Source organism: Muntiacus reevesi, chromosome 1 (assembly GCF_963930625.1).
Source record: "Muntiacus reevesi chromosome 1, mMunRee1.1, whole genome shotgun sequence".
Lineage (NCBI taxonomy): Eukaryota > Metazoa > Chordata > Mammalia > Artiodactyla > Cervidae > Muntiacus > Muntiacus reevesi.
Window position 1 is genome coordinate 199,130,170 of NC_089249.1, and position 18,914 is coordinate 199,149,083.

Sequence of the window (18,914 nt, forward strand, 5' to 3'; positions counted from 1 at the left end):
AGTTCAGTCCCTGTTGGAGAACCAAGATCCCACATGCCTCAGAGGGTGGCCAAAAGTTGAAGGAAAAAACCCCCAAATCGAAAGGAAGCAACCTTGGCCGGGAGGAAATGTGGTTCTCTGATCTCTCCTTATCTGTTTATCAGAGATCTGGGTCTACCCCTATCTCCTCTCTTTTTCTACCAGGCTATCTCTCTTGAAGCCACTATTTCCCATTCACACCCATTTCAGCTCCTTTCCATGAAAAAAATGTGTGTGGCAGTAGGTGGTCCGCATCAGTGTCAAGGTCTGGGCTGGGCACCCCTTGGGTTGCTTGAGCCTCAAGTTTATCTTTTGCTTTTTCTTCTTTTTCCAGCATGGGGGTCAAATCCACAACCTATGTAGTGGAAGCGCGGGGTCTTAACCACTGGACCACCAAGTAAGTCCCGTGAGTTTTAAGTTTATAAATGGGTTCCCCTCTGTTTCCCAATTTCTGTCTGCATTTTTCTGCATTTCTGATTCTTTGCCTATATGTCCACTACTCAGTCGTTTGACAGATATTTCTTGAGTTCCTACTATGTGCCAGGCATCACTGGGGACAACCCAGTGACTAAGAGTGTATTCACAGGGATCATGGTCCAGTGGGGAAGACAAAGGGTTACAAATGTGGCAGGAGAGAGCAGGATACTGTAGAACCCAGAGTAATAACTGAGTGGGGAGGAGAGGGTGCTGAAAAGGCTTTCTGGCTGAGAATATTAAGCGCTGACGCTTATATCCTTTTTTAAAAAATTTATTTTATCTTATTTATTTGGCTGCACCAGGTCTTAGTTGTGGCATGCAGCATCTAATTCTATGATCAGGGATCAAACCCAGGCCCCCTGCATTGGGAGGGCGGAGTCTTAGCCCCTGGACCACCAGGGAAGTCCCAGGACGCTTAGATCCTTTTAAACATACATTATACCCATCCTAGAGCTGGGGAGTTCCAGGAAGAGATGGGGCTCGTCCCAGCAGGAGGAGCTCGGAGTGGATGGGACTGAACCTGGATCCCGGCCTCTGGTTCCGGAGTGCAGGTTTTAAACCACTGCTGGTGGAGGCCCGGAGGCCAGAGGGAACTGCACCCAACGCTTGGAGGAACTTGAAATTGTGTGGCGAGGGGTGAGGGGGTGGGGGGGGCGGTGAGGGTAGGCGTTGGAAGGAGGATGGAGAGGAGTCCAGAGCGCTGGCCTCAGAGTCGCATGCACCTGACTCACGAGGAGCTCCAAGGCGGTGTCTCGCCTGTGATATTGGAGACTTGCTCCGCCTCCTGCTCTGCTGGGAGGAGAAAATCCACGTGGGCGCTTGGCACGGTCAGCGCTCATAAATGCCAGCTGGTGTTAATATTTTGATCATCCCCATTATCGTTAATAACTAATTAATTAGAACTAATGTGTTCTCTCTGAGTCGAGTCCGACGGGCCAGGAAATCACCCGGCCCCAGGCGAGGTCGGACTCAGACCGCTCTTCCACCCAGCCGCGTCCCCAGCCTACCCCGTCCTCTCTGGCCCACAAGAGGCCTCGTAAACTTGCGGGCAGACTGAAACGGCGTGGGTCTTAAGGCGCGGGCCTGATTAGGGGCGCCCTTGGCGTCGCCCCTCCACCTGCGTGGGAGGGGGTCCGCAAACCAATGATAGGGCCGGTGGGCGCTAGGACCCCGCAGCCCCGGCGGGGCGGAACCCGCTGGCGCCCGGCGCCGAGAACCCATTTGCCCCCGGGCCACGCCCCCTCGTCGTGATGATTGGCTTGCCTTCTCCGGCGTGCGGCTCCCATTGGCGAGAGTGGACGCCACTCCCGCGATTCCCCGCCCCACCCGAGGTAGTCCTGGGTCCACCAGGACCACAGCTGCAAAAGCGCTCGGCTCGGTGGGGCGAGGGGAGAGGCGCAACGGGGAGGATTGGACGCGGACAGCCCGGCTCGGGGGTAGTCTGCCAGCGCCGGACGGACAGGCCGAGCCCGGAGCGCCGCCATGGGCCCGGGGCCCCCGGCGGCCGGAGCCGGAGCGCCCCCGCGACCGCTGTCCCTGGTCGCACGGCTGAGCTACGCTGTGGGCCACTTCCTTAATGACCTGTGCGCGTCCATGTGGTTCACCTACCTGCTGCTCTACCTGCATTCGGTGCGCGCCTACAGCTCGCGCGGCGCCGGCCTGCTGCTGCTGCTCGGCCAGGTGGCCGACGGGCTGTGCACGCCCCTGGTGGGCTTTGAGGCTGACCGCGCCGCAGGCCGCTGCGCCCGCTTCGGCCCGCGCAAGGCCTGGCACCTGGTCGGTAAGCCCCGGTCCGGCTTCCCTCATCCGACTGCCGGCTCCTCTGTCCCACTGCTCAGTCCTCTATCTCTCCAGCCCACGAGCCTTCCCATCGGTCCGCTTAACTGCTCTGTACCCTTTGTCTGTCTGTCTGTCTGTCTGACTGATGGCTGCTGGCTGACTTGTGGAGCCTCCTCCACGTGACTCTGGGTGTGACCCTCTAGTGTCACTTTTCTTCATCTGTCTGACGCTCAGGGGCACCCTGAACCGTCTCTGGGTTGGATCTTCCTACCGGTGCCTCCCCTGTCAGTCTGTCTGGTCTGGCCTGACTTCTCTCCCTCTATGAGAGTGGCCGCTGCCGACACTCTGAGTTAGGGGGCCTAGAGCCCCGTGTCGCTCTCTGTCCCCTCACTGCACCTTGTCTGTCTGTCTTCTGCCCCATCTCGGGCAACCTGGCATTTGGTGACTTTGGGGAGCTGCCCTGGGAACTGGGTTGTGGGCAGGGTGAGACAGAAAGGTCAGGGTTCTGTGCTTGTCCAGCCGATGGGATGGGGTTCTGCAGAGAAGATTACGGGGTTACCCTCTGTTCCTTCTGGGGGAGTTGCCTGGACTAGAGGGCTGTCTGCGAGGGGAGGAGGTAGGTGTCACAGGGGCAGGAATACCCTCCCCAGTGCACACCCCTGATAAGGCCCAGCTCTTGGAGTCCCTCCTCCGCCTTCCTGGACCCTGGGCCCTGAGATTAGCTGTGGGCCACTTTGCCTACTGTTCTCTCCCTGGCAGAAGTACTAGCTGCATCCTGGCACTTGGGGCATGCCAGGCATTTCAGGAAACAAAGCCAGGAATCCGGCCACTTATGAGAAATCAGGGTGGCAGCTTTTCAAGAGCCAGGAGGGCTGGCTAGTATCTCCCTGCCCCTGGGAACAGTGACTGAAGAGGCAGTTATTTACCCCTGGCCCTTGTGAGTAACATATTTGCAAGGTTCAGCAGACCTCCAGGTTGCCTGCCGGTGGCCAGTGTTGCTGTGTTTGCAGCGGCTCGGGGCTGTATTTCAGGTTTCTTAGACACTGACACAGCTCAGGCTGTTAGATAAGTAGCCAGGAAGGGGAGCAGGTACAGGCAGGTGACTCAGATCGCAGACGGAGGTGTCCCTCCTCGGGCTCACATTGGGATCGCTTCCAGAGCCAAACCCGCAATCTCAAATGCAGTTTTGTTCATAATAGTTGGGTAGACTTGTTGACACACACACCAAAAAGGTCGTTCCTGGACCAAAGAGGTGTGAGGACTCTTTTTGTTTTCTGGGATGGACAGATGAGACCCTTCTAAGGAGATGGAGCCCGCGGTGGGTAGGTGGCCCTGGCAGTGGATGCTGCCTGTTCAAAGGCCCTGAGATGGGACCTAGTAGGAGCCCCAACTCCCCTTTTGTAACCAGAGGGCCGAGCTTCAGTGAGGGTCTCACCTGACCCCAGACCAAAACCTAGGTCCCCTAAACTGAAGGCTTTGTGTTTAGGCAAAACAGGAGTGGGGCACGGGTGCCCCAACCAGATATCAAGGCATCTACCTGCACCCTCCCCCTGCCTTGGGGTTAGTATATAGGAATATCCAGGAAGATCTGTGGGGAGAGGAAGCCAGGGTGGCCTCTTGTGAGGCCTGATAAGGTGGGTTGAATGAAGGTCACCTTGGCCACAGTGTCTGCTGGGGTCCAGCCCCAGCAGGTTCCAGGGGGCACCCTCAGGAAGAACGGTGTCGGCGAGAGAGAGAGAAGACACGTGAGACCAGCCTTGATAGGGCCAAGTCTGCGAGGGAGAGGGAGAGAGAGAGAGAGAGAGAGAGAGAGAGAGAGAGAGAGAGAGAGAGAGTGACCAGACGGGGGGTGCAGCAGAGTCTGGCAATGCTTTATTTTTTACCGTGGCTTTTATACCCTAAATTAGTACATTTCTAAGGGGAAGATAGTTTAACATTACATCAGCTTGTTCTTCATGAAACCAGGGTGTTTTCTGCATACTTCTTTGTTTATGAGGGTCTTGTACATTATCTTCTGGCCTTGGGGCCTATTAACGTTTTATGCAAGTCAGGTGAATGTAAACCTATTTTCTGTTTCTATGGTGACCTTAACTGAAAGGTAGCAGTCTCATAGGACAACAGTACAGAGTAGAAGTATAGCCTTGTTAACATAAAAATTAATCCTTCTGCAGAAGTTGTCAGTTGCATTTATCTAAGAAGTTTACCCCAGACTGACTCCGCAGCCTCTGCCTAGCACTCCTGGCTGACAATTAACAACCATCTTATTGGTACCACACTAGGGCTAAGCTCTTATTTTTCTAGATCTTTAACTATATTAACAATGGTTTCTATAACACAACCTTTGCACATTAAAAGCAAAAACACAGCAAGCAAAACACAGCAAGCAAACGTTAACCCAATAACCACTTTTAGAATAATTTTTCTTATGTTTTCTTAATAGGACTTCCTCACTCCCCAGTAGGCTCTATGTCTACTAGGGCCTTTATATGATCAGGTTCTTTATGCTATTTTATGATTAGGGTATTATGAAAAATCATGCATATTAGTACCAAGGGTATGAACGCATTTGCCAAACAAACTAAAACTAAAATACCAGCAAAGGAGTTTAAATTAAAACACTCCTTTCGCTCTGGATAATCTCATAAAATACCACCACCCAGGAAACTTATTGATTAAAGTTCTAAATTGATTCTTATTTGGAAAGAGATCGGGGAAGGCCTTCTGCTTGTGTCACAGAAATTAGGGAATAGTCTATTGAAGCAAGCATCAGAAAGACAGATATCATCTTTAAGGTGAGCGCCGGGGGCAGCTTTTCGGAATCCCTGAAAACCTGATCTGCCTTGCCTGTCAGGTTTTCTCCTCATGACCTTGTCATGGGTGGGATCTCGTGAGCTGGCCTTTTCGAAACCCTTGAAAACCTGATCTGCCTTGCCTGTCAGGTTTTCTCCCTCATGACCTTGTCATGGGTGGGATCTCGTGTGCCAACTCCTGGCAAGTGTCCACTTCCACTCTGTTTTGCCCCTGAATCTGTGGGTAGTGGGGATGGACTCAATGTTCACCTTGATGAGCATCTGGGCTCCCCTTCTAGCCCATGGAGGACCCAGAGAGCAAGACATGGATATTCCTCTGGGGTTCAGGCTGGGGCAGGTGAGTAGACTGGACTTCATAAGGAAGAAGCAGAGCACTGGAGGGGGCATTAGCTTTGGGGTTTTGAAGGATGAATAAGAGTGTGTGCTTATGGGGCAGCATTCCAAGTAGTTGAAACAGCATTTGCAAAGGTGTGAAGTCTCATGGCTTTGGAATTGCTGAGAAGGGAAGTGGCTCAGAGTAGTAGGAGCTCCCAATTTCACACATTAACTCTTAATCCTCATACCCATCTTGTGGGATATTTTCATTACCCCACAAGGTAATGTAGGCAAAGGCCCAGAAATGTAAAGTCATTTGCCCAAAGTCCCGCAGCCAGGCAGCCTGGGGTGCTGACAATGGTTAACTACCCAAGCAGTGGCAGGGTAGAGTCCGGCCAGGGCAGCACATTCTTCTGACCAGAGTCTACAGTTCCTGTCTGGTTCTGAGTGGCCACCAGACCTCCCGGCATCTGCCCGGGGTGCCCCTCCCAGGCACCAGTTCCAGAGAAATAGCAAGGGTGATTTTGGTTTCAGTTCCCAATCCCTGGACTGTGGGGGCGGGCCCAGGGTCTGGAGGATGAGGTCACCTCCAGAGCCGGAGCCTGGGCAGGAAAGAGGAAGAACGGAAGTCTGACTCCAGGCCCTCCGGGGATGGGAGGAGAAGGGTGGAGGGCCGGACTCTTAGCTCCATAGTTCACTCTGTGGGCCTCAGTTTCCTCTTCAGGAAATGAGGTTAATAATAACATGTCCTGCTTTGGGCTGTAAACAGAGGCCACTGTCATTATTCACTCATTGAAAAGATCTTGGTGTGCCAGGCTCTATAATGGGTGCCAGGGACACAGAAGTGACTTGGAGAGATCTGTTACCCACCCTCAGACAGACAGACAAAGAATTCCTGTGAGTGCTAAGGGACGTGAAGAAGAGAAAGCAGGGTACAGATAGTGTCAGGGTGGGGAGGGGACTGCTGGCAATGGAGCTGGTGGCGGTGGGGCGGGGGGAGCCTTTTGGAGGAGGTGACATTTGAGTTGAGTCCCAGGGGATGGAGAGGAGTGGGTCTTGCTCAGATGTGGGGAGAAGCATTCCAGGCAGAGGGCACAGATGGGGCAAAGGCCCTGGGGCAGGAGGAGCAGCTAGAGGCCCCAGTACCTGGAGCAGAGTGAGCTGAGGGGAGGAAGGGGGAGGAGGGGAGGGCAGGGCCTTTGAGGCCTTGAGAAGGACCTGTGCTTGTTCTGAGGAATTAGGGTATTTTCCAGGAAGAGGCCCCCTCATGGGCTGATGGGAACACTAGGGTTCAGGGAGGGCAGGGTCCAACCAGCCCCACCCAGCGTCACCTGATAGGACCCGGGAGGAAAAGTCCTCCTTGGTGGGGAGGTAGGAAGGGGAAGTGGTGGGCGCTTCCGCAGGGGACCCCACAGCGCTCTTTCAACCTGCTGCATGGCCTCAAGCTCTGCTTCAGTTTCTCGAGCTGTCACCTAGGGGGCGAGCTTGGGGAGTCCTGAGCCTGGCATGGAGCCCCCCATTCCTGCCCCTCATCACCTGCCCCTGCCCCCACGTGGGTACAGCATGTGACCTACTCCACACACAGGGGCAGGTAGCCTGGATGGGGAGGCCCAGCTCCTCTGTCCTATTTGGGTGTGTGTCCTCAGGGGGACCCCTAGATCTCTCTGCCTTAGTTTCCCTATCTGTCACAGGGCTGTAAGCCCAGGGAGCCCTGGGCCTCTGACCCTCACTCACTGTGTAAGCTTGTCTGTGTCTGGGTTTTGGCCCCACCCAGTCACCTGGGGAGCCCAGGGCCATGTGGGAAGGCCCTGCAATGTGCCGTCCCCACTCTGCTTGTCCACAGGCACCATCTGTGTCCTGCTGTCCTTCCCCTTCATCTTCAGCCCCTGCCTGGGCTGCGGGGCCGCCACGCCTGAGTGGGCCGCCCTCCTCTACTACGGGCCCTTCATTGTGATCTTCCAGTTCGGCTGGGCTGCTACACAAATCGCCCACCTCAGCCTCATCCCAGAGCTCGTCACCAACGACCATGAGAAGGTGGAGCTCACAGCTCTGAGGTACCACCTTTGGGGCAGGGCAGGGTGGGGCAGGGGGCCCAGGGCAACCTACCACATCTGAGCTCTGCTTGGCTGCGTGGCTCTGGGTCTCAGCCCCAGAATGGACGTCGTCAATCAGTGTATCATTCAGCTGTTGCTGCGTAACAAATAGCACCGCATCAGCAGCTTCAGACAGCACATATAGACTGCCTCACAGTTCTGGCAGGTGAGGAGTCTGGCTTAGCTTAGCTGGGTTCTCAGCTTCAGGCTTGAGGCTGCAATTGAGGTGTCGGCTGAGGTTTCAGCTCCCTCTGCCCCGCTTATGTTGTCGTCGTTTGCTGTGTTTGCTTCCTTTTAGAAGTCCTGGGGTTTGCTACTGCTTTGTGGCCAGCACGAGAGTCTCTGATCTCAGGGACAGTGTGAGCCTTCTTTCTGAGGGTCACTTGATTAGGTCAGGCCCACCCAGGATGTGCTCAGTCGCTCAGTCATGTCCGACTCTTTGCGACCCCATGAACTGTAACCCGCCAGACACCTCTATCCATGGGATTTTCCAGGCAAGGATACTGGAGTGGGTTGCCATTTCCTTCTCCAGAAAGCCCACCAAGGATAGTCTATCTTAATTACATCTACAAAATCCCTTGATCTTTGCCTTAGGATATTATCTTAACATGGCCTGACATCCCATTGTATTCATAAGTTCCATTCCCCAAGGGGAGGGGGTTAAACAGAGAGGAAGCAGGGCAGAGGGATCTCTGGGCATCTTAGCATCCTGCCTGTCACATGTGGGTACAGCTGGCCCTCAGACCACCCACTGACTTGCTTAAAGGTAGTGATTCTAGGTGCAGTGGTAACAGGAGCCCTTTAGAACCCTTGCTGTGTGTGAGCACAGGAAACCATCTTTCACTCTCATGACAAGCCCGGGAGGTTGATTGACATGTGCCCAGGGAGAGGGTTTGAGTGGAGCAGGGCCTATGTAGGGGGAGCGGGGATGAGGAAGTGACTGTTGGGCAGGAGGGATATCGCTCCTGCAGGTGGCCGTTCAGGCATGAACGCTGGTCATGAGGCTCCGCCTGTCCGCGGCCCAGTTCCCCATTAGGGCTGGGAGCTGCAGGCACTAACGGCATCGGGGGATTGCCCAATGACCGGGGCCCCCAAAGGCCCCAGCTGAGGGGGGCGGGCTGGGCTCATAGAAGTCAAGCTCTGGGTGCTTTCTACCCACAAGAGCTTTACCAAGCCTGTCTCGTGACTCTGGGGGTGTTCTTGTTTTCACTTTCAGAAAGGGAAATGGAGTCTCAGTGAGACCCAGAGGCTCCTTATGTGGCGAGGCCCTGGGGTTACAGGGCTCAGGGTCTGCAGGCAGGTGCGGGCCCGGGTGATTCTGCCCAGCGGAAGCCCAGGGTTTCTGAGTATCTCAGCTTCTCAGGTCTCTGGGGTGCAGCCTTGACTCGGCCCTGCTTCGCGGAATCTCTGCACTCTGGGCCCTGGGCAGGCAGGACCTTGTGGTGGAGTCTTGGTTCAGAGCAGGAAGTCTGATAATATGGAGGCTGGGGAAACTGAGGCCAGCAGAGGCTTTCCAGGGACTACCTGATGTGTTGGTGGCTGACCTCATGTGGCCAGGACTTCCCCAGGTATGGCCAGCATCTCTGACTGGGTGGCGGCCTGGGAAGGAAGCGGTTGTGTGGCTTCTGGGCGGCCTCTCTGAGGCCTGACTGTCCCGCAGGTACGCCTTCACGGTGGTGGCCAACATCACTGTCTATGGAGCTGCCTGGCTTCTGCTCCACCTGCAGGGCTCATCCACCGGCCCCACCGAGGATGTCAGCGACCAACTAGGGGTCCAGGATGTGCCAGTGTTCCGGGTGAGCTGGGGGGGCTGGGAGAGGTGTTTCCAAGGTCCTGAACTCAGGGTTTGGGCCAAGTGTCACTGCTGACCCCTCTCCTACCCGGTCCCCAGAACCTCTCCCTGCTGGTGGTGGGTGTCGGAGCTGTCTTCTCACTGCTGTTCCACCTGGGCACCAGGGAGGGGCGCCGGCGGCAGGTGGAGGAGCCCGGTGAACACAGCCCCCTGTTGGCTCCCTCTACCGCCCAGCCCTTGCTACTCTGGAAACAGTGGCTTTGGGAGCCGGCCTTTTATCAGGTATGACAGCGGCGGGGGGGGGGGGGGGGGGTAGGGGGGTCAAAGAAGGTTGGGGTTTATGCTCCTCCCCCACCAGGGCCCTGTGTGGGGCTGCAGGCAGGGACGGCAGACACTAGAGCAAATGTACCCCTTCCCCAGTCCACACCCAGGACAGACATTACTAATAGATCCCTGCTATCTCCTCCACCTGACCAGCTGGGCGGTCACTACTAATGGTCAGGTGCCAGCTGCAGGGTGGCAAGCTGCAGGGTGACTCATCCTGACTTGCCACCCTGTCCCCTGGCCCCATGCTCCCTCTGTGTTCCTAGGTTGGCCTGCTGTACATGAGCACGAGGCTCATTGTGAACCTGTCCCAGACGTACATAGCCATGTACCTCACCTACTCCCTCCACCTGCCCAAGGTGAGCCGGGCGGGCAGGCTGGGGCAGGGGTCCCTGAGCCTGCTGAGCAGGGCCTGATGTGCTTGCGCCCTCTCCACCCCACAGAGGTTCATCGCCACCATCCCACTGGTGATGTACCTTAGCGGTTTCTGCTCCTCCTTCCTCATGAAGCCAGTGAACAAGTGCATCGGGAGGAATGTGAGTTGGCAGGTGGGGAGGTGGGGTGCCCCCAGAACCTGGGCAACTCTGGACAGGGCACCCACATCCTGGAGGAACCCCAGGATGGGAAACGAGTTGTAGAATCTGGGCTTTGAGCACCCTGTATCCACCCACAGCCCTCTAGAGGTCAGGAGTGGGGGTGGCAGGTATGACTGAGGAACCAAACACTTCACTTGATTTCCTTTATTAACTCGTGTTGAGACATGAGTAGCCACCAGTCTCTAGTGGCAGCCATGACAGACAGCTTAGCTGTAGAACATGCGCTCCATGGATCACTCAGTATCCGCAGACTCAGAACCTTGGAATTCTCTGAGGTCAGAGTTGGGGGCTCCTTAGGGATGACCCAACTCAGTCCTCTTGTTTGCTGGGGCTCGGGGCTGGATTGGAGACCAGAAAGGGCTGGTGTCCAGCTCAGGCCTGCCCAGTGAGGTGGGCCTGACGCCGGGCTGGGTGCTCTGCAGATGACCTACTTCGTGGGCCTCCTGGTGATCCTGGCCTTTGCAGCCTGGGTGGCGCTGGCAGAGGAGCTGGGCGTGGCTGTGTATGTGGCGGCTGTGTTGCTGGGCATGGGCTGTGCCACCATCCTGGTCACCTCGTTGGCCATGACGGCTGACCTCATTGGCCCTCACACGGTAGGGCTGCTGAGTGGGGCCAGGTTGAGGCTGGGGACTGGGGCCGAGGCCTGGGGTGCTGAGCCCCCTGCCTCTGTCCCCCCAGCACAGTGGAGCGTTCGTGTACGGCGCCATGAGCTTCTCGGACAAGGTGGCCAATGGGCTGGCAGTTATGGCCATCCAGAGCCTGCACCCCTGCTCGTGAGTACCCCATCCAGCCGTTGTCATGTCTAGTAAGGTGTGCCAAGCCTGTGCTGTATGCCAGGCACTGCCCGCAGTCTGTGGGTTCCATGACCGACAGAAGATCCCAACACAGTGGTGGTGGCCTCGGAGTCAGGGAGACCAGGTTATTCCCCACTTCAAGCACCCATTTATTCAGAGTGGACAGTGTGTCCTGTGCTGGGCGCTGACGACACAAAGATGGGTTGAGTGACGGGAGTGGGGAAGCCTGGAATCCCTGTCATTCAGACCCTTAGGCCTTAGGGTTCCAGGCACATTAGTATCCCATGAATAAATGTGTACAAGGGCATGAAGGACACCACTTAGGGAGGCCTGACTAGGGCAAGAGGTCAGGAAGGGCTTCCTTGAGGTGACATGGGATCCAAGACCTGGGGGATGTCAGGGATTTCTAGGTAAATGGAGAGGAAGAGCCTGTGCAAAGGCCCTGGGGCAGGACCAGGCCTGGTGTGTTGAAAGAACAGTGGAGAAGGCCTGGGTGTCTGGAGAGTGAGGCGGCCAGAGCAGGGAGGGGATGGCGCAGGTCATGCAGGGGCAGCAGCAGGGGAGGATGACTGCAGGGGTGGGGGCTGGGGTGGGGTGGCTCGAAGCCCTGTGGGCAAGAGGAGGGGTGGGCCTGACTCAGTTGCTCACTGCGCCCTCTAGTGGCTGCTGGAAGGACAGATGCGGCAGAAGCTGGGAACACCGGGTGGGGACTAGGGTATAGCGTGGTGGGGGTGGTGCTGGGCTGGACTGGGTTGGGGCTCCCGAGGGAGGACAAATGGGGAGTCTAGGATAGACTGAAGGCAGAGCTGAGCTTACTGGGTGAGGTAGTAAGATGTTGGAGGAGATAAAGGGGTGGAGGGTGAGCCCTGACCCTGGCCTGAGTGCCGGAAAAGCTTGGGCACCAGCTGAGAGGAGCAGGAGGTCCAGCCTGGGGCTGAGGGTACCTAGTGATAGCTCTCACTCCCTCTTGCTCCTCCCCAGCTTGGAGCTCTGCTGCAAAGCCTGTGTGGCTTTCTACCACTGGGTGATGGTGGTCGTGACAGGTGGTGTGGGCGTGGCCGCCACCCTGGCTCTGTGCAGTCTCCTGGTCTGGCCCATCCGCCTTCGGAAATGTGAGTCGTAGGCACCCCCACCCCACAAAAACCCCAACTAGTCCTGGGTGGTGGTAGGTCTGGGACGGCGGGGCCAGAACTGGCCAGCCCATCCCCCCAACCCCACTCCCACCCCTTCTCTTGCAGGGGACCCTGGAGCCTAACCCTGACCCCACCCCGCGGTCCCTTGCCCTTTGTAAATTAACCTCGACTGCGAACATCTGATGCCCAGAGGTCTGGAGCAGCGCCTCCGCTCCCTCCCCTGCCTTGTCCTGTCTCTGCCTGGCTGTGGGTGGAGGTCAGAATGGGCGAGATCCCAGCAGCTTATCCCTGCTGGGGTAAGGGGAGGACAAGGAACTGGCGGGATCCTTGTGGTTTGGTGTACTCCAGTGCCAACTCTAACCCACCCCCCACCGTCTGGATGATGGGGGTGCTTTGTGTTATGTGGGGCTGGATATGAGAGTCCTGGGCCCAGGGGCTGCATGGAGCTCGGCCCTGGCTAGCCAAGGGTTTCCCGGGTGCCACCAGGCTCTGGAGGACAGAACTGTCGCTGAGCCTGCCAGGAGCCCCAACATCGGGGTTGGGGGGCCGGGCCCAAACCCTGGCCGTGGAGGCGGCGAGGCTCAGCGTGCCTGGCTGGGGTCCCCAAGTGCAATCCCCTGTGCCCAGGCCACTGCTGACCATGAATAAAGAGTTGCCTGGGGCCAGGACTGTGCCTTGGCGGTTTGCCTGGGGCCCTGGGCAGGGTCGGAGTGGGCGTCTGTCTGCCTCTGCCTCGAGCTTGGTCACCAGAGTCTCCCTTTATCTGACTGCCCCCAGGCCTCGGCCCCAGAGGTGGACGGACGCCCAGGGCGGGTGGGAGTGGTGGCACCTGCGCCCCTGCAGAGCTGTGTCGGGCAGCAGCACGATCTTTATCAGTGACTGGGTGTGTAGACGGGCGGGGGCCGCTGGTTGGTAGCGGGACAGTAGGGTTCCAGGCCCCACTGCCGGTAGTTCTGGGCGGTGTAGCGCGGGCGCTGGGGCGCTGACAGGTACCGCACGTAGTCAGACGCCCGCCATAGCGGTTCCACCCCGAAGCGGTGCCTGTTGATGGCTGCGGGGCGGGGCCAGGACCCGGGTCACGGCTGGCCCCGCCCCCTGGCGGTCCCGCCCCCAAGCCCCGCCCCCTGCCCCGGGCCTCACCGAATTCTTTGCCCCTGATGGGCCTGTCCTTCCACAGCACGCTTCCCCACCGAGTGCTGGGGTCTGTGTACTGCGCGGGGATGATGGGGTCGTACCAGGCCGTCTCCCGCACACGCTGGGTGTAGGCTGCGGGGTGGGGGTTGGGGTCAGCTCCGCACCTCCGGCCCCACCTGTTTTCCAGGCCTGGGGACGGTGGGGGAAGGTAGGAGCGAGAAGGGACAGGCGCTCACCCGAAGGCAGGCTGCGCTCCCGGTGGCCATAGCATCCGTGCCAGCGGGAATAAGCCTCACGGTACGGGCTGTCCGGAGCCCGTGGGAGCGTGTACCAGGCTTCCCGGGAGTCCGAGTTGGTCAGGCCCGTGTAACATAGCTGGCCGGCCGCATCGCGTCCCATGGGTGTGTACTTCCAGCGCGTGGCCTGCTTAATGGCCGGAGTCCAGCGGGGCCCCTCCTGGGACAGGTAGTCATCGCTGTGGGTGGGGGAGGAGAGAGACTGAGCTTGCAGCCCCGCTGCCCTCCCTGGGCCTCTCTATCCTCTTTGCTGGCATCCGGGTGCAGAGGCAGAGGCCCGGCCAGAGGTGCAGGAGGCTGCCCCCTGGTAGTCCCTCCGCTCTACCCCATCCTCCACGACCCCCAGGAGCCTCTTAAATGCTTCTTCACCTTTTCTGCTTTTCTTGCCTTTACTAAGTCCCTTGTCCAACCTCACAGACCTGCAGGACCTTTCCTCCAGGAAGCCACCCTGGCCTGGAAGTGTACTGGGAGGAAGTGGTCTCAGCTACAGCTGAGTGAGTGGCCCAGGTTTCACTGTGACTGGTCTGACCTGGGAGCCATGGGCTGGGGATCCAGGGAAAGCATGTGGAGAGGCCTAGGCTCCCAGGAAGCGCCCTCAGCATTCCTCTAAGTCCCCAGGGACACCTACGCTCTAAGACTGGCTCACACTTAAAGCACCCATGCCTCCTGTTCCGGGTCCTCTGGAACCAGAGCCTCCCCCAGGCTGGGCACCTCAGTGTGGCTTCCCAGAGGGGAAGGTAGCAGTGATGTGAGGCACACAGCTCATGCAAAGGTCCTGGGGCAGCGGGGGAAGATGTAAGAACTGAGGCTGGCAGAGCCGAGGGAAGTGGAAATATGCTGATGGTGACACTAACACCTCAAGGAGGCGTCATTAAAACTAAAGCTCCCCTTCCAGACATCCTGGCAGCACCACTGCCCGGGGGACAGAGGTGAGCTGTGTGTGGTGACCTGGCAGTCTAGCTCCAGGGATGTGGGTGCCCCAGGGAATGAGCCTGTGACCCCAAGATGGTGCCAGCAGGGCTGCTAAGCCATCTCCTATGTGCCTGCTTGGGGTTCTCACCCCACAGGGCAAACCAGAAAGAGGAGAGCGTGGCCTGCTGTGTTTGGGGCACAGGTCTTGGGAAGTGGCCGTGGGCTGGGTTTGCTGCTTGCAGGGAGGGGAGTTGCGGGACCCTCTGGCGGGCCCCACCCTTTTGAGCTACAAAATGAACTGGAACCACAAAGTGCACCTGGTTTGTGGAAAGGAATTTAAACAGTCTAAAACAACACACAATGAAAAGTGTCTGTGTCAATTATTACCTCAAAAAATAAAAACTGAAAAAAAACCTAAAAAATAAATAAAAACTGCATTACAGCTGAAAGAAAAATGTTTTCCTCCTAATAAATGAAGCCTTCTAGGTCTAGAATCTAGAGACCTGCTGGCATTTCAATAAATGTGCTCTGCTTAGTTGCTCAGTCGTGTCCGACTCTTTGCGACCCCATGGACTGTAGCTCGCCAGGCTCTTCTGTCCATGGGGATTCTCCAGGCAAGAATATTGGAGTGGGTTGCCATGCCCCCCTCCAGGGGATCTTCCTAACTGAGTGATGGAAGCCAGGTCTCTTGCATTGCAGGTGGATTCTTTAGCAGCTCAGTCACCAGGGAAGCCCAGCGTTTAATAAAGCCCTGAGAAAACCTCATCCCCCATCCCGGCTGCCAGCCCTGACCCTCCCTGTTGTTCCCCCAGCCCTCACTGCTGTCCATTCCCTCGCAGTAGTGTCTGCACACACCTGTGTCCCACTGCACACCTATGGGACCCTGCTTCAATCGAGGTGGCACAGCTTTTCTTAATATTCTTGGAAATGCAGCACCCAGGGGGCTCGCTCACCTTTTCTTGTAAAGCTGCATAGTATTATAGTTTATTCATGATTAATGGATCCTCTAATGGGTTGAAGGTGTCCCCCAAGTTCCTGTCTACCTGCAATCTCAGAATGTGATCTTATTTGGAGATATGGTCTTAGAGGAGGTGGGGCTTCCCTGGGGGCTCAGTGGTAAAGAATCCACCTATGCCAATGTAGGAGACACATGTGCAATCCCTGGTCCAGAAAGATCCTACATGCTGTGAGGCAACTAAAGCCCATGTGCCTACTGAGCCTGTGTCTTCAAGCCCAGGAGTCACAACTAGTGAAGCCTGAACACTCTAGAGCCTGTGCTCCACAGCAAAAGAACCGGCTGTAATGAGAAGCCCGTGTAGCAACAAAGACCCAGCACAGTCCAAACAAGGGTCACGCTGGGTCAGGAAGGCCCTAACATGACCCTGATGCAGATTCCCAGTAAGGCAGGGGATCTGGACGGGCAGGGGAGAAGGTCACGTGATGTGGAGGCAGTGTGGGTGATGCCTTTACAAGCCAAGGGATGCCACAGACCGCTGGCACCCCGAGCCCAGAGGGCCAGGGGACAGGCGCCCCCTTGTGGCCTCAAGAGGGCCCCCCCCCCCCCACCCAACCCTGCAGACAGACAGCTTGGTCTTGGACTTCCGGCCCCCCCGAGAAGGGAGAGAGTATTCTGTGCCCCTTGTGGAAACTGGTCCAGCAGCGTGGGGTTCACAGGACCCTCTGCTCTGCCGGCTGTGTGTGCGCATGCACGCTGTGTTGTGCAGGCAGGAACCACCACGTGAACCTGCAAGGACTCCTGCCAGGTCTCAAGCCAGGCACGGGTGGGAGGGGATGGGTGCCGGGAGCAGCCAGGTTAGGACAGGGAGGCTTTATGAAGGACTGAGGCTGGTGGGAAGCAAACCTGGGGGGCGGCACAGGGCAGCACATGCTCACCTGTAGAGACGTGGAGGGAAATCCACTTCCAGGGTCCCCCGGGGGACACAGGGCCAGGCAGCCTGCCGCCTCAGGGTCTGCATGTCTGCCTCTGCGTGCCTGGGGGCTCCTGCCTCCAAGTCCTGTGGGGCCATTGTTGACAGCGACAAAGGCCACCCCAGTGTCCTGGCAACAGCTGGGCCTACTGGCCCTCAGCCAAGCCACTGCCTCCCTCCCTCAGGAGAGGGGCCTGCGGTGGAGCTCCTGGGTTGGGCCAGCCTGAGGCTCGGTCCACCCGCCTCTTCTCTGTCCCCCAACACCCCCACAGGGGCATCTTGGAACAGAACCAACTTTCTGAATCTCCCTTCCACAATCTCAGCTCCACCTTCTTCCCGCATCCAGTCCTCTACCCAGAGAGTCTACACACGTGTTCAAAACAGCACGAGCCACCACAGCCAGAGTGAAAGCAACCCAAACGCCCGCCAACTGCAGAACAGAAACCCCAAGCAGGGTTCCTCCATGCTGCAAACGTGTCTCAGCACAGAATGGAGTGACGCACTGACGTAACCCTGAAAATACGACGCTCAGTGAGAGAAGCAGACACAGAAGGGCACACAGGGTGTGACTCCACTGATGGGAAACGTCCAGAACAGGCCTACCCACAGACACAGAGTGGGTTTCTGGTTGTCAGGGGCTGGGGAGGGGGAAGCGGGGGTGACTGCTGATAGGGACAGGGCTTCTTTTCGGGGATGGAAAATTCTGGAACTGAACAGTGATGATGGTAGCACAACGTAGTATACATACTAAAAACATACTGAATTGTACACCTTAATATGTTATGCACATTTCACCACACACACAAAAATTAACAAATCCAGAACCTGCTGTCTTTCACCATCTCCAGCAGCTTGTGGCCACAGTCCGGCCAGCACCTGCCAGGGCACAGCCTCCTCCCTGGTCCCTTCCCACCTGTGTCCAGGTCTCCACACAGCAACCTGGTCCTGTTCCACCTCCTTGGGGATAAAAGCCCAAATCCTCTCCTCAGCCCACCAGGCCCTGCCTGACCTCCCCCATCCCCTCCCTTCCTTCCCCTCCTCCCTCTCGCCCACTTGCTCATTCTGTTCCACACACACAGGCCTCTCTCCTCTGTTCCTCCAACATGGTCCTGCCCCAGGGCCTTTGCACAGGTATGCCCACAGCTTGGGGCACCACCTCAGCGTGGCTGTGTCCGTGCCCCACATTGGACCCTTGCTCCCACCTCAGCCCTGGGCTTAGAGCTGCCTCTTCCCAAGGCCTCCCGCCCCCCCGCTTCATGCTGGGCCTGCCACATGCACTTAACACTCTACTGGCCACTCACCTGCACGACAGAAGCTGCTCAAGGGCAGGTCTGGACTCTGGCCTCCCTCGTCCCCACTGCCCAGGACAGAGATCTTCACAGGACGCACCACCAGTTGTGGGCATCTGCTCACTGCAGGGGCCTCACCTCGTTTCTTCTCAGGACCCTCTGGGGTCCCACCTGGACGGCCCATCCAGTGTCGCAGCGCCTCCAGCCTGGTTGCTTTCCTCCCTGTCTCACCTTCAGCTGTCACTAACACCCTTCCCCTTTGTCAGTCTAGGAGCGATCGAAACAAGTCCTAACCCCCAAGCCCCACCCCCAAGCCCAGGGCACTGAGTCAGTCCTTGCTGTCTATTCACCCCACCATCCCTGGGTCCACCCTCTCACTCCCACAGAACCTGCCACAAGCTGGGGTGCAAGGACTGGCATAGATCAGGGATCCAGGCATTCAGAGACACTGGCACTCCCTGTTGACCACCTGCAAGTGGCCTCCTCAGCCTGTCACCGCCTGCTGTGGCATTCAGGCTGCTCTGGGGTTATGGTGAGTGCAGACCATCAGTGCCAAACACATCGACAGATTGTGCACAATGTGTGTGCCCCAAACACATTGACAGCCACACTGGGCATGACCATGTGGTTGGCTCTCCCACCTGCCACCCACTCCCATGCCCAGCCCCGCCAATGCATCGGAGGACAACACATGCTTCATCATTTCTGCCCTGTCTGTGCCCTCAGGTATGGGGCCCACAAGCAGAGCCAGGGCAGGTACGGTAGACACAGGACTGTTTTCTTATTAAAAAAAAAAAAGACTCAAACAAAAATAAGACCTGGACCAATGGGCATACACATGTCTATATACACTGTCCCTCTGCCCCCTGCAAGCAGCTGGGGGCAGGCCCACCCTTCCCCAAGTTCAGCCACCCGCGCACCCTCTGAATGCTAGGGCTTTAAGAGCTGTGACCCCTGTCTTCCCCAGGGGTGGGGGCGGGTCAGTGCTCCCTGCCAGCGAGCCTTAACATTTGGGGACTGATTTACAGAAACACAAAAACAAATCCAAAGGAAAGTCACAAATACGTATGTACACATGCACACACTGGCTGCTGAGGGGCAAAGGTACTCAGAACCAAGAGCAGGGCTCCCGCAGGGCCTGCCCCACCCTGTCCACGTCCATCCATGTCCTCCCACCTCAGACGGGGAGGGGGAGGCAGCTGCTTGGGCCCTTGGCCACACCTG

At 57.5% G+C, this 18,914-nt stretch overlaps 2 protein-coding genes across 2 annotated transcripts; one reads left to right on the forward strand and one right to left on the reverse strand.

Moving 5' to 3' along the window:
* The first annotated feature begins 1,849 nt into the window (after positions 1 to 1,849).
* Positions 1,850 to 14,905, forward strand: MFSD12 (major facilitator superfamily domain containing 12). The gene is made up of 10 exons (XM_065918065.1): positions 1,850 to 2,275; positions 7,243 to 7,453; positions 9,153 to 9,288; positions 9,384 to 9,566; positions 9,875 to 9,967; positions 10,052 to 10,144; positions 10,627 to 10,797; positions 10,883 to 10,977; positions 11,980 to 12,110; positions 12,237 to 14,905. The coding sequence occupies exons 1-10, from the start codon at positions 1,978 to 1,980 to the stop codon at positions 12,251 to 12,253; spliced, it is 1,428 nt and encodes a 475-aa protein (XP_065774137.1). The 5' UTR covers positions 1,850 to 1,977; the 3' UTR covers positions 12,254 to 14,905.
* On the reverse strand, positions 12,997 to 18,766 carry TEKTIP1 (tektin bundle interacting protein 1). Its single transcript, XM_065918070.1, has 4 exons — positions 16,367 to 18,766; positions 13,502 to 13,740; positions 13,272 to 13,397; positions 12,997 to 13,182 (listed from the first exon to the last, which is right to left on the reverse strand). The coding sequence occupies exons 1-4, from the start codon at positions 16,498 to 16,500 to the stop codon at positions 13,004 to 13,006; spliced, it is 678 nt and encodes a 225-aa protein (XP_065774142.1). The 5' UTR covers positions 16,501 to 18,766; the 3' UTR covers positions 12,997 to 13,003.
* Between the last annotated feature and the right edge of the window lie 148 nt (positions 18,767 to 18,914).

Excerpts from the sequence above, each read along its gene's own strand:
- TEKTIP1 (XM_065918070.1), bottom strand. The coding sequence starts at position 16,500 with ATGGCCCCACAGGACTTGGAGGCAGGAGCCCCCAGGCACGCAGAGGCA. Across the intron at positions 13,741-16,366 it reads TTCCCTCCACGTCTCTACAG|CGATGACTACCTGTCCCAGG; the intron begins GTGAGCATGTGC and ends CCCCACCCACAG. Across the intron at positions 13,398-13,501 it reads GGAGCGCAGCCTGCCTTCGG|CCTACACCCAGCGTGTGCGG; the intron begins GTGAGCGCCTGT and ends CCCACCCCGCAG.
- MFSD12 (XM_065918065.1), top strand. The coding sequence starts at position 1,978 with ATGGGCCCGGGGCCCCCGGCGGCCGGAGCCGGAGCGCCCCCGCGACCG. Across the intron at positions 2,276-7,242 it reads CAAGGCCTGGCACCTGGTCG|GCACCATCTGTGTCCTGCTG; the intron begins GTAAGCCCCGGT and ends GCTTGTCCACAG. Across the intron at positions 9,289-9,383 it reads AGGATGTGCCAGTGTTCCGG|AACCTCTCCCTGCTGGTGGT; the intron begins GTGAGCTGGGGG and ends CCCGGTCCCCAG.